Here is a 13,594-nt window from a genome sequence, read left to right on the forward strand (position 1 = left end):
CTGGTTGCTGGCTGTTGTAACTTGCTGCAGAGATTATGAAAGGGGTGAATACAGGGCATGGTGGGATTGGGGATGCTTTATCTGGACTTTATTTTCCTTTTTGAGGGAGTCTATTGAAGAGCAAGACTATGTATTCCACCTGTCTCAGCTCATGGCGGCCACCACTCCATACTGATATATTAGATGCCAGGATCAATAATATTGTGCCTCTTAAATACCGCTTGCTCAGGACACGTCCGGTCAGCATGAGTTTATTACAAGTCTTCCATCATTGACCTTCCCTCTCACTTGACACATTTACGTTACCACCACAGTATTATATTTATCCATCGTCTGTGATTTATATTATGTCTGTTTAGCGGAGTGTTATTTTGTTACCACTGCACAAAACCTTTTGACAAATCCGATCATGGAAACGATCTGAACGGTCGTCATATGAGTAAGGTCAATAAATTCATCACATCCATGAGATGAGACTGCGGCGTCTGGTGTTTTACCTGTTATACCAAGTTATGGTGGATACCATATATATAATTGAACTACAAATAAATGTTTAATACTACCCCCTATGTCCAAGAATATAACTACTATAATACTACCCCCTATGTACAAGAATATAACTACTATAATACTGCCCCTATGTACAAGAATATAACTACTATAATACTGCCCCCTATGTACAAGAATATAACTACTATAATACTTCCCCTATGTACAAGAATATAACTACTATAATACTGTCCCTATGTACAGGAATATAACTACTATAATACTACCCCTATGTACAAGAATATAACTACTATAATACTGCCCCCTATGTACAAGAATATAACTACTATAATACTGCTCACTATGTCCAAGAATCTAGCTACTATAATACTGCCCCCTATGTACAAGAATAAAACTACTATAATACTGCCCCTATGTACAAGAATATAACTACTATAATACTGCCCCCTATGTACAAGAATATAACTACTATAATACTGCTCCCATGTACAAGAATATAACTACTATAATACTGCCCCTATGTACCAGAATATAACTACTATAATACTGCCCCTATGTACCAGAATATAGGTACTATAATACTGCTCCTATGTACAAGAATATAACTATTATAATACTGCCCCCAATGTACAAGAATATAACTACTATAATACTGCCCCTATGTACAAGAATATAACTACTATAATACTGCCCCTATGTACCAGAATATAGGTACTATAATACTGCTCCTATGTACAAGAATATAACTACTATAATACTGCCCCTATGTACCAGAATATAGGTACTATAATACTGCCCCCTATGTACAAGAATATAACTACTATAATACTGCCCCTATGTACAAGAATATAACTACTATAATACTGCTCCCATGTACAGGCATATAATGACTGAGGTGTAGATGAAGGTTACTTTTTAATAAAAGGACACTTCATTTAGACTTTAATAACCTAAAATGTCGGACAGAGAACAGTAGTTTGCAACGATCTATGTAATAATGTTACAAATCAAACATCACAGGATATGCCATGGTATATGAGCGCCGATATATATATCCATATATTTGTGAGTGTGACAGGATGTCTTCTCGTGTTGTATAATTATAACGGTATTTTAGGTCATGTGAATGTTCTCATTAAAAAAAATAATGATATATTATGTCGACTCTCCATATGATGAATAAATTATAATCTGTTTGTGCCCGGATGGTCACCACACTCATTCCTTGTAGGTTCCAGTCTCTTTTTAATGAGTTGGCTCTGCAGATACTGAATAAAAACAAAAACAAAAAAATTAAATAACAGCTGTGAGATTGATAACACTGTGCCGGCGTCTGAGTCCTCCCTTCTGACCGAACCGGGATAGGTCTGACCAACGTGAGGAGATAAGACAATGGACGGGATCATGCGCCTTTTTGGAATACACAGAGAAAGAAAGAGAGAGAGAGGGTTCCTCATGGGACGAGGGTTCGGCCCCACTTCTGCCATCCTTCACCTTCATCCTGCTTACGTCATCCCTCAACAAGTAAGTGGCAGTTCCGTGGCATGTCTCGTTAGCCCTTTAGAAACTGGAAAGTGCACCTTACACTGAAAATCTTGCATGAAGAAGGGGTGCCACTTCCGACCAGTTTCCTCCACCTGGGTGAGGGGGGTGACCTTCACCAGGAACCTTTCGCCTATGCGGGTCTCTTCTCTTTTCAAACTGGTTTCTGCCATATGGTGCCCTCATCAAACTGCTGTCTCCAAGTCGTCATTGGAAAGAAGTTGTTTTGCTTGACATGTTTCCAAGTAGGATACAAGTTCGGAGTCTCCGGTATTTTGGGCTATGTCCAGCGGGGTTTGTCCCTGTTGAAATAAAAAAAAATACAATTTGGTCAAAAGTAATAAAATATATTGGTCCAACTGAATATTAATTGGCTAATTTTGTAAGTATTTTTATGGGTCATTATTTGGGAAGGAAAAGCCGTTAAAAGTGTTGTATAGCCACCAAACCCTCAAACCTGTTCTGGGGTACAGTGGTGGACCACTGTAGTTCCTAAAAGGTTATAAAACTGGGGACATCTGACTTTGTGTTAAATTTTATTAGTTGCCAACTTTCACCCACTATATCATGGCCACCTTTAGGCTAGATGGAGCTGGATTTTCGACTTCCAACTTCAAGGTGGCTCAACTATTTGGCAGAAGAAGCCAAGGCAAAAAGAGTTGGGTGTAGAAAGTAAAGGTGCGGAAGCAGAAGGTCTTAGAGAGATGGAAACGGTAGCATAAGGGAGATGGAAACTTTTGGAAAGTGTAATTTTTTGAGGGGCCATATAACAGGAGTTTGACATTTGCTAATAAGCGACTCAAACTGACTGCGCTCCCGAGGGGCCAACCGTAAAGATCCAGAGGCTCGAAACTAAGGTCTTCCCCTAACCCTTCTTCTACAGACAACCACTAATAACAGTCTGCCATCAAGCTCCCGATAAACATAATCTTGTCTTTTCTTAGTGTTTTTTTAATCAACTCAGTGACCCTAAAACTAGCTGATGATTCACCTTAAAATCCCTCTTCGACAAACAAGCACCAGCATCCACGAGAATTTGGCAAACATGCCGGTGACCCTGGAAAGTAGCTTTGTGCAATGCCGTCTCTCCTCTAAAAAAAAACCAAAACAGATAATAGTGAACACACATTGTGCAAGGTCATACATCTGTGATATAAAGTCAATGTCCATGTCTGATGTATAACAATACCCATTCTGAACCTCAGGGAATAGAAAATAAAGTGTTCGCTACGCTTTCTCAGAAATAAATCCATCCTTCGATTTATTTTTCCAAGAAGCCAAGATTATCAAAAAGAGTAAGAAAGCAGATAACTATTCATAAACCTACGTGGTTCTGTCGACCATGTCCAGTAAATCCTCAGGTCCTACAGGGAAAGAGTAAAAAAAAAAATGGGAATGAGAATTTAAAGGAAAATTCCACTTTACTTTATACCAGGCTAGTGATAACCAAGATCGCACAAGCACATATTTCATTTTTTTGGGGTTCTTAAAAAATGAGGACAGGAAAAATGTAGAACCACCATGGTATGGTGCATGCTACTAACATTGTAAGACTTGTTTAATTTTGCTTAGTCTTGAAAAACAGGGTTGACGGTCTTGCACTTAAAAACAACTATGAGTCAAGAGAAGAAAACCCAAAAGGATAAAGAGGATAGTTATGTTTAAAAGAGCCATGAGGACGATCATAGAGATCATGGCTATTCCACTGAGATCCATAAAGAACCAACAGTGATCTTGAGACTTTCATTCTATGGCTGTTAGAAGTCAAAACCCTAATTAGATACTAATATGATAAAGAGCGTACAGAGTACCAAGTGTGGCAAGGAAACCAACAAGTAATCACTTGAGCAATAATGCTGCCACTTCTATAAAAAGAAGACTCAACTCAATGGAGAAGACAATTAGGTTTGAAAGACCCATATGGATGAAAAAAAAATCACGGAGATTATGACTATGCCACTGAGAAGCTCAGAAAGCCAAATAAAACCAGCGAAGATCTCGAGAAGCCCATTCTAAGATGACTAAGCATGTTCAAAGTACCAAGGATGGCAAGAAAAGCCAACAACCAACTGACCAATTAAACCCACCACTTTCACCTCGAAGACTGAATGTCTGGGTGTTCATTAGAAATGACCCAACTCAATGTAAAAAACTATTAGGTTTGAAAGAAAAAAAAATAATAGAAACGAGCGATCAATACGATACCACTGAAAAGCTCAGAAAGTAATCCAGAACCAATAATGATCTTGAGAAGTCCATCCTATTGATGTTAGAAGTCAAAACCCTCAAAGATACCAAGATGATGAAGACTATTCAGGGGACCAAAGGTGGCAAGAAAAAACAACATGTAAATAATTGACCAATCAAGCCAACTCTTCTACTCAAAGACTGAAGCTCTACAAGAAGAAGACCCAACTCAATGGAGAAGACAATTAAGCATCAAAGACACAAGAGGATTAAAAAAAATGATAGGAACGATCACAGAGATTATGACTAAGCCAGTGAGAAGTTCAGAAAGCAAAACAGAACCAGCAAAGATCTCGAGAAGTCCACCCTATGGTTGTTAGATGTCAAAACCCTCAACTGGTACAAAGATGATGTAGAACGTTCAGAGAACCAAGGGTGGGAAGCAAAACCAACAAGTACCAACCTGACCAATCAAGCCAACTCTTTCCTTAGAAAACTGAAGTTCTGCAAGAAGACCCAACTCACCGTAATAGCAAAAACATTTAGGCTTGAAAGACCCAAGAGGATCACGGAGATCATGACTATGTCACTGTGCTGTAAAGTTCAAAGACCCAAACAGAAGAATGGGAACATCTTAAATGCTAAATGTGCTCCACCAACTTTCCAAAGACTCTCAGACAACTTGAGAACTTATAATATCAGATTATTCCATTATTTTACGGAGAATTTATAAAAATCAAACCAATGAGAAATCGATGTCGTAACATTCGAAAAGAACTTTACTACATCATGGACATGAATCTCAGGGATGGGATGATGGAAAATAAAACACTTAACTGAAGTCAATAATGAGGAGTCCTGAGATTTGTGATCATTAGTGTGACATAAATAATTAATTTAGGGCCGCAGTACTGGACTCGGAGGGGGGCTCCGATGCTCTTTACCCTCAATGCTCTATTCTAATGTAAATCTTTAAGAAAAAAAACCTACAAAACAAAAGATCTCCTGGATTAAGCCTATTCCTGGAGGCAAAAGTCCTCTGTAATTACTGACACCGATCTACCCGAGGGATTACCACTCAGATTTTAAGGGACTGAAGGCCTCACAGATGGGAAATGAGAAGCCAGCGTCCCAGGTAATTATTGTTTGATTGTTCGGAGAAGGAACAATTGTAGGATCTTTGTGGTTGATGTCCGGAGTGAATAGACCTTGTCCTTCTTGTCGCTTCCGGATATCGATCAGAGAACGCTGTAATCTCGGTGAACCTTATTTCTTTACGAGACATCTGAGACTTCCCAAATACACCCCATCAGGATTGCTCTATGTTCGGTATAAAAGGAGTATATACAGGGATGGAGTATATAGGAGGTCAGTATAGAAGGAGTATATACAGGGATGGAGTAAATAGGAGGTCAGTATAGAAGGAGTATATACAGGGAAGGAGAAAATAGGAGGTTAGTATAGGAGTATATACAGGGAAGGAGTATATAGGAGGTCAGTATAGGAGGAGTATATACAGGGATGGAGTATATAGGAGGTCAGTATAGGAGGAGTATATACAGGGATGGAGTATATAGGTCAGTATAGAAGGAGTATATACAGGGATGGAGTATATAGGAGGTCAGTATAGAAGGAGTATATCTAGGGATGGAGTATATAGGAGGTCAGTATAGGAGGAGTAGATACAGGGATGGAGTATATAGGAGGTCAGTATAGGAGGAGTATATACAGGGATGGAGTATATAGGAGGTCAGTATAGGAGGAGTATATACAGGGATGGATTATATAGGTCAGTATAGAAGGAGTATATACAGGGATGGAGTATATAGGAGGTCAGTATAGGAGTATATACAGGGAAGGAGTATATAGGAGGTCAGTATAGGAGGAGTATATACAGGGATGGAGTATATAGGAGGTCAGTATAGGAGGAGTATATACAGGGATGGAGTATATAGGTCAGTATAGAAGGAGTATATACAGGGATGGAGTATATAGGAGGTCAGTATAGAAGGAGTAGATACAGGGATGGAGTATATAGGAGGTCAGTATAGGAGGAGTATATACAGGGATGGAGTATATAGGAGGTCAGTATAGGAGGAGTAGATACAGGGATGGAGTATATAGGAGGTCAGTATGGGAGGAGTATATACAGGGATGGAGTATATAGGAGGTCAGTATAGGAGGAGTATATACAGGGATGGAGTATATAGGAGGTCAGTATAGGAGGAGTATATACAGGGATGGAGTATATAGGAGGTCAGTATAGAAGGAGTATATACAGGGAAGGAGTATATAGGTCAGTATAGAAGGAGTATATACAGGGATGGAGTATATAGGAGGTCAGTATAGAAGGAGTATATACAGGGATGGAGTATATAGGAGGTCAGTATAGGAGGAGTATATACAGGGATGGAGTATATAGGAGGCCAGTATAGGAGGAGTATATACAGGGATGGAGTATGTAGGAGGTCAGTATGGGAGGAGTATATACAGGGATGGAGAATATAGGAGGTCAGTATAGGAGGAGTATATACAGGGATGGAGTATATAGGAGGTCAGTATGGGAGGAGTATATAGAGGGATGGAGTATATAGGAGGTCAGTATGGGAGGAGTATATACAGGGATGGAGAATATAGGAGGTCAGTATAGAAGGAGTATATACAGGGATGGAGTAAATAGGAGGTCAGTATAGAAGGAGTATATACAGGGAAGGAGAAAATAGGAGGTTAGTATAGGAGTATATACAGGGAAGGAGTATATAGGAGGTCAGTATAGGAGGAGTATATACAGGGATGGAGTATATAGGAGGTCAGTATAGGAGGAGTATATACAGGGATGGAGTATATAGGTCAGTATAGAAGGAGTATATACAGGGATGGAGTATATAGGAGGTCAGTATAGAAGGAGTATATCTAGGGATGGAGTATATAGGAGGTCAGTATAGGAGGAGTAGATACAGGGATGGAGTATATAGGAGGTCAGTATAGGAGGAGTATATACAGGGATGGAGTATATAGGAGGTCAGTATAGGAGGAGTATATACAGGGATGGATTATATAGGTCAGTATAGAAGGAGTATATACAGGGATGGAGTATATAGGAGGTCAGTATAGGAGTATATACAGGGAAGGAGTATATAGGAGGTCAGTATAGGAGGAGTATATACAGGGATGGAGTATATAGGAGGTCAGTATAGGAGGAGTATATACAGGGATGGAGTATATAGGTCAGTATAGAAGGAGTATATACAGGGATGGAGTATATAGGAGGTCAGTATAGAAGGAGTATATCTAGGGATGGAGTATATAGGAGGTCAGTATAGGAGGAGTAGATACAGGGATGGAGTATATAGGAGGTCAGTATAGGAGGAGTATATACAGGGATGGAGTATATAGGAGGTCAGTATAGGAGGAGTAGATACAGGGATGGAGTATATAGGAGGTCAGTATGGGAGGAGTATATACAGGGATGGAGTATATAGGAGGTCAGTATAGGAGGAGTATATACAGGGATGGAGTATATAGGAGGTCAGTATAGAAGGAGTATATACAGGGAAGGAGTATATAGGTCAGTATAGAAGGAGTATATACAGGGATGGAGTATATAGGAGGTCAGTATAGAAGGAGTATATACAGGGATGGAGTATATAGGAGGTCAGTATAGGAGGAGTATATACAGGGATGGAGTATATAGGAGGCCAGTATAGGAGGAGTATATACAGGGATGGAGTATGTAGGAGGTCAGTATGGGAGGAGTATATACAGGGATGGAGAATATAGGAGGTCAGTATAGGAGGAGTATATACAGGGATGGAGTATATAGGAGGTCAGTATGGGAGGAGTATATAGAGGGATGGAGTATATAGGAGGTCAGTATGGGAGGAGTATATACAGGGATGGAGAATATAGGAGGTCAGTATAGGAGGAGTATATACAGGGATGGAGTATATAGGAGGTCAGTATGGGAGGAGTATATAGAGGGATGGAGTATATAGGAGGTCAGTATGGGAGGAGTATATACAGGGATGGAGAATATAGGAGGTCAGTATAGGAGGAGTATATACAGGGATGGAGTATATAGGAGGTCAGTATAGGAGGAGTATATACAGGGATGGAGTATATAGGAGGTCAGTATAGGAGGAGTATATACAGGGACGGAGTATATAGGAGGTCAGTATAGGAGGAGTATATACAGGGACGGAGTATATAGGAGGTCAGTATAGGAGGAGTATATACAGGGATGGAGTATATAGGAGGTCAGTATAGGAGGAGTATATACAGGGACGGAGTATATAGGAGGTCAGTATAGGAGGAGTAGATACAGGGATGGAGTATATAGGAGGTCAGTATGGGAGGAGTATATACAGGGATGGAGTATATAGGAGGTCAGTATAGGAGGAGTAGATACAGGGATGGAGTATATAGGAGGTCAGTATAGGAGGAGTAGATACAGGGATGGAGTATATAGGAGGTCAGTATGGGAGGAGTATATACAGGGATGGAGTATATAGGAGGTCAGTATAGGAGGAGTAGATACAGGGATGGAGTATATAGGAGGTCAGTATAGGAGGAGTATATACAGGGATGGAGTATATAGGAGGTCAGTATAGGAGGAGTATATACAGGGATGGAGTATATAGGAGGTCAGTATAGAAGGAGTAGATACAAGGATGGAGTATATAGGAGGTCAGTATGGGAGGAGCATATACAGGGATGGAGTATATAGGAGGTCAGTATAGGAGGAGTATATACAGGGATGGAGTATATAGGAGGTCAGTATAGAAGGAGTAGATACAAGGATGGAGTATATAGGAGGTCAGTATGGGAGGAGCATATACATGGATGGAGTATATAGGAGGTCAGTATAAAAGGAGTATATACAGGGATGGAGTATATAGGAGGTCAGTATAGAAGGAGTATATACAGGGATGGAGTATATAGGAGGTCAGTATAGAAGGAGTATATACATGGATGGAGTATATAGGAGGTCAGTATAAAAGGAGTATATACAGGGATGGAGTATATAGGAGGTCAGTATAGAAGGAGTATATACAGGGATGGAGTATATAGGAGGTCAGTATAGGAGGAGTATATACAGGGATGGAGTATATAGGAGGTCAGTATAGGAGGAGTATATACAGGGATGGAGTATATAGGTCAGTATAGGAGGAGTATATACAGGGATGGAGTATATAGGAGGTCAGTATAGGAGGAGTATATACAGGGATGGAGTATATAGGTCAGTATAGGAGGAGTATATACAGGGATGGAGTATATAGGAGGTTAGTATAGGAGGAGTAGATACAGGGATGGAGTATATACAGTAGGTGTCATTGAAGAAGGAGTATATAGATAGACTGGAATCTAGAGGGTCAGTTGTACAAGTTATACGTGCTGTGATTTTTTTTTTCTTGATGACTTCAAACTTTCCAATAATTTTGGCTCTGACTCCACGAGGATCCGTCACATAAATCTTGAGCAGCGTAACCCGGGCATCAGCGGTGAACCATCCCAAAATCTGCCAAAGATGCCATTACCAGACTGTCAGTCAGTGCCCAGCGAGTGCCCACACAGGAGACAAGAAGGAGGAGAGGGAAAAGAAGGAGAAAAAGAGACAAAACCAGCCGGGCTGTGAAAAAGAGAGCAGAGAGGGAGGAAGCAGCAGGGAGGCAGCAGGCACAAAGGCTCAGCACACAGGCGCGGCGGGGAGGGAAAAACACTGCCAGAAAAGTGGGCACTGTTGTGAGGACTGAGAAAAGATGGCTGCGGAGAGCTGAGGTCATGGTCAGGCGGTAGTCATTTTAACCCTTCGTGTCTTGTACACACATGCCCAAGTGTACCAGCTGTATTTACCATATAGATCTAGCAGAGCTGATGTTTGTCAGGGGAGCAGTTGGGCAGGGCAGAGCTTGTCAGGAGCAGCAGGGCTAGGCTTGTCTACTGGCCAATGTTGCAGAAGAGAGTTTGCCTAATGTAGCAGAACCTGGGCCTGTCAGACGCAGCGAGGCTGAGTTTGTCAGATGTAGCAGAGTTGAATATGGACGTTTTCTGCGCTGTCACACTGCAATGGCTGCTTTCTTTCCCCAGTCCCGCACGCTCGGTGCCTTGGAGTGATCCTCGACTCTGCCCTCTCTTTCAAACCACATATCCAAACCCTCGCCTCCTCCTGCCGCCCCAAACTCAAAAATATTTCCCGGATCCGCTCATTCCTCAACCATGAAACCACAAAAACACTAGTGCATGCTCTTATCATCTCCCGCCTCGACTACTGCAACCTTCTACTCTCTGGCCTTCCCTCTAGCACTCTGGCTCCGCTCCAGTCCATCCTACACTCTGATGCCCGACTAATCCACCTGTCTCCCCGCTATTCCCCAGACTCCCCCCTATGCCAGGCCCTTCACTGGCTTCCTATTGCCCAGAGAATTCAAAACTCTAACCATGACATACAAAGCCATCCACAACCTGTCTCCTCCATACATCTGTGACATGGTCTCTAGGTACTTACCCGCACGCAACCTTCGATCATCTCAAGATCTCCTTCTCTACTCCCCTCTCATCTCTTCTTCCCACAACCGCATACAAGACTTCTCCCATGCTTCCCCCATACTCTGGAACTCTCTGCTGCAACACATCAGACTCTCACCATCAACGGAAACCTTCAAGAAGAACCTGAAGACCCACCTGTTCCGACAAGCCTACAGCCGGCAATGATCCTCGGTCTACAGAACCACCGCACGACCTGCTCTACCCTCTCCTACTGTATCCTCACCCTCCCTGTAGACTGTGAGCCCTCGCGGGCAGGGTCCCCTCTCGTTATGTACTTGTGTGTCCCTTGTTTTACACTTGTTTATTATACTTGTCTATATTTCCCCTTTTCACATGTAAAGCGCCATGGAATAAATGGCACTATATAAATGCCTAATAATAATAATCTGCTCACCGTTCTCCAGGATGTACGATACGATCTCCGCGTGCCCGGCCCGCGCCGCCAGGTGTAGCAGTGAGCAGTGCACCGGCCCCTGGACCCGTAAACGTGCTCCTTTCTCACAGCACTCAGTGACCTGCAGAAAAAAAAAACACAGAAAGTCAGCACAAATTTTACAACTTCTGTGCAAAACGTTTTTCTGCCTGTGTCCCTATGACAACACTTCTGAGCACTGGTAGCTCAGTTTTATCATACCGGAGCGAATTGAACAAATCTTTGTCGCTATGACAACACTGATCCGTCAGAGGCGTCATGAGAACACAGAACAAAGCCGAAAATTTAATACAAGAGGTTTTAGTGAAGATTTTCCCCTTTAAGGAATTTAGATTGTAAGCTCCGATGTAGCAGAGCCCGACTGGGCGGCCGCATTGTGCCAACGGACTCAAATAGAAGGAGGATTCTCATCAATCAAAGGAAATTAAGAGCCAGGGAGAAAATGGCCCGAACAAAAGGGCGAAGAATCCTGCACCGGGCGCGATAATGGACGGACCCGCAATTGTGATAATGGGAGGCAGGAAATTGACAGACCGAATGAAAGTCGCAATTATGCGTCTTCTCGCCATAACTGCCTTTCATGGGAACAAAAGGCGAGAAACGCAGGGGGATAATTTCATCTCCTGCCCCCTCGTCATATACGGCGGAGCTCATCCGGCCTCCGTGCGCCATAAATGTAAGGTACGGTATATCAGAAAGTCATCTAAAATACATAATATCGTTGCGTTGCGCCGGTTTCTGCTGAAAATTTAGTAAAAATTGCAACAACAAAAAAAAAAAAATCAACATGTTCACAAACTTGGTTGTAAGTTTCTGCCACTAGAGGGCGATCAGAAAGTGGCGCCCTCTAGTGGTGGCAGCAAATGAAGCCAAGACGCCCGCTGATTGGATGGTGGCGGTGTACCCCATCGAAGCCAAAACAATCCTTTTGTAAAAGCAGCATCATTTTAAGCTACATTTTCGCGACCTTCAACCATAGAGAACTCCGATTCCCCCCCTACCATTGCCCCTCCTCAAGGTCGTCTCTCCTGCGGCCTCCAAAATGTACTGATTAGAACAAAAAGTGAAAAAAAAATTTTTTTTTACCCCTTCACTCTCTGCCAGATATGGCGGCACATGACAACGGTCACCCCAGTTAAAAGGCGGAGCCAAGCTCCTCCGTTATCTAAACGTTCTAAGAGAAAATAAAAACGTTTTTTGTTGCCCCCAGCAACCAATTCAAAGCAGTCGTTTCTTCAACTGCTCTATGATTGGTTGCTATGGGCAACAACGACAGTTAATTCTTACGAACAGTTTTGAAAATTCTGCCTTGCTGTTCCGGCATCTGACGCAGCAGCGACCACAAGGGGCCCTACAGCAAAACAAAAATTAGTGCACCCTGTCTTTCTGCCATACAAAGCGAAAATGTGCTGTGAATTTAATAATTATTGTGAATCCACCCTTAAAATCCAATATTGCAGAAATACTGTTGTATAAAAAATAATGGTAAACTCAACTATTCTGTGTATTAACTCCTGGGATGATCCCTCCCGATCATTAGTGATCCACCCGTTAATCCTTGCTGATAACTGTTGATCGGGGTCTCTACAATAGGTGAAGGAGGAGTAACCCTTTTGGAGTAGGGGGTCCCCAACCTTCCTTACCTAGAGAGGCACATTCAGCTCTGAGAGATGGTCGCAAGTCACATCCCAGGGTAATAAATCTATGAAGTCCCCTGTATGTTCCTTTATAAGGGGGCACGCTGGAAATTATAACCTTTAAAAGTAATAATGCCATGTGTGCTTCCATATAATATGGTAATGCTTTGAGTACTCCTTCTAATGAAATAATGCCCCTTCAGAGCCGTCTTAAAAAAATAACAACCCCAAAGTTACCCCCTTAGAAAGTAATAATGATGTGAATGCTCCTTTATAAAGTAATAAAGGCGCGAGTGCTCCCTTAAAAAATTATTATGCCATAAAGATATAGTGCCGAGAGTGCCCCCTTTTAAAGAAATAATGCCCCTTCTGGGCATATAAAGTAACAATTGCAAAGTAAAAATTACCAGAGTATCCCATTGACAAAATTGAAAAGTAATTCACTTAGGTTCCCCCTTAAGAAGTCATATTATCATGAGTGTCCCGTTTAAGATAATAACGTCCTCTGAGTCCCTTCTTAAGTAGTAATGCCCCTTGGAGCTATGGCCGATTTGGTTCACTGCTGAGCCCCATGGCTGTCCCTCAAGGTTTGTATTTTGGTGTGATCACGTCTTACGTTCATGGAGCTATTTTTTTGTAAAATATGTTGCAAAAATGCAACGCTTTACCACAAAGACGTAAAAATGTACTGTAATTATAAAAGCGAATGCGATTTGCCAGCACAGTATAAATAGACAAA

The 13,594-nt window shown here is 41.8% G+C and overlaps 1 protein-coding gene across 11 annotated transcripts in view; it reads right to left on the reverse strand.

The window, feature by feature from the left end:
• Positions 1 to 1,435: 1,435 nt before the first annotated feature.
• DGKI (diacylglycerol kinase iota) overlaps positions 1,436 to 13,594 on the reverse strand; it is a 300,508-nt gene continuing 288,349 nt past the window's right edge. For 10 of the 11 annotated variants that reach the window (XM_073567545.1, XM_073567544.1, XM_073567546.1 and 7 more), the window contains 4 exons: positions 11,180 to 11,300; positions 3,380 to 3,416; positions 3,044 to 3,143; positions 1,436 to 2,354 (listed from right to left, as the gene is read on the reverse strand). In XM_073567545.1, the coding sequence (XP_073423646.1) occupies positions 2,238 to 2,354; positions 3,044 to 3,143; positions 3,380 to 3,416; positions 11,180 to 11,300 (375 nt within the window). In that variant the 3' untranslated portion in view covers positions 1,436 to 2,237. The remainder of the gene's footprint in view (positions 2,355 to 3,043; positions 3,144 to 3,379; positions 3,417 to 11,179; positions 11,301 to 13,594) is intronic. The other variant, XM_073567542.1, reaches the window with a different exon arrangement.

This window comes from Dendrobates tinctorius, unplaced genomic scaffold, assembly GCF_039654945.1.
Source record: "Dendrobates tinctorius isolate UK_male_01 unplaced genomic scaffold, ASM3965494v1 ptg000020l, whole genome shotgun sequence".
NCBI lineage: Eukaryota > Metazoa > Chordata > Amphibia > Anura > Dendrobatidae > Dendrobates > Dendrobates tinctorius.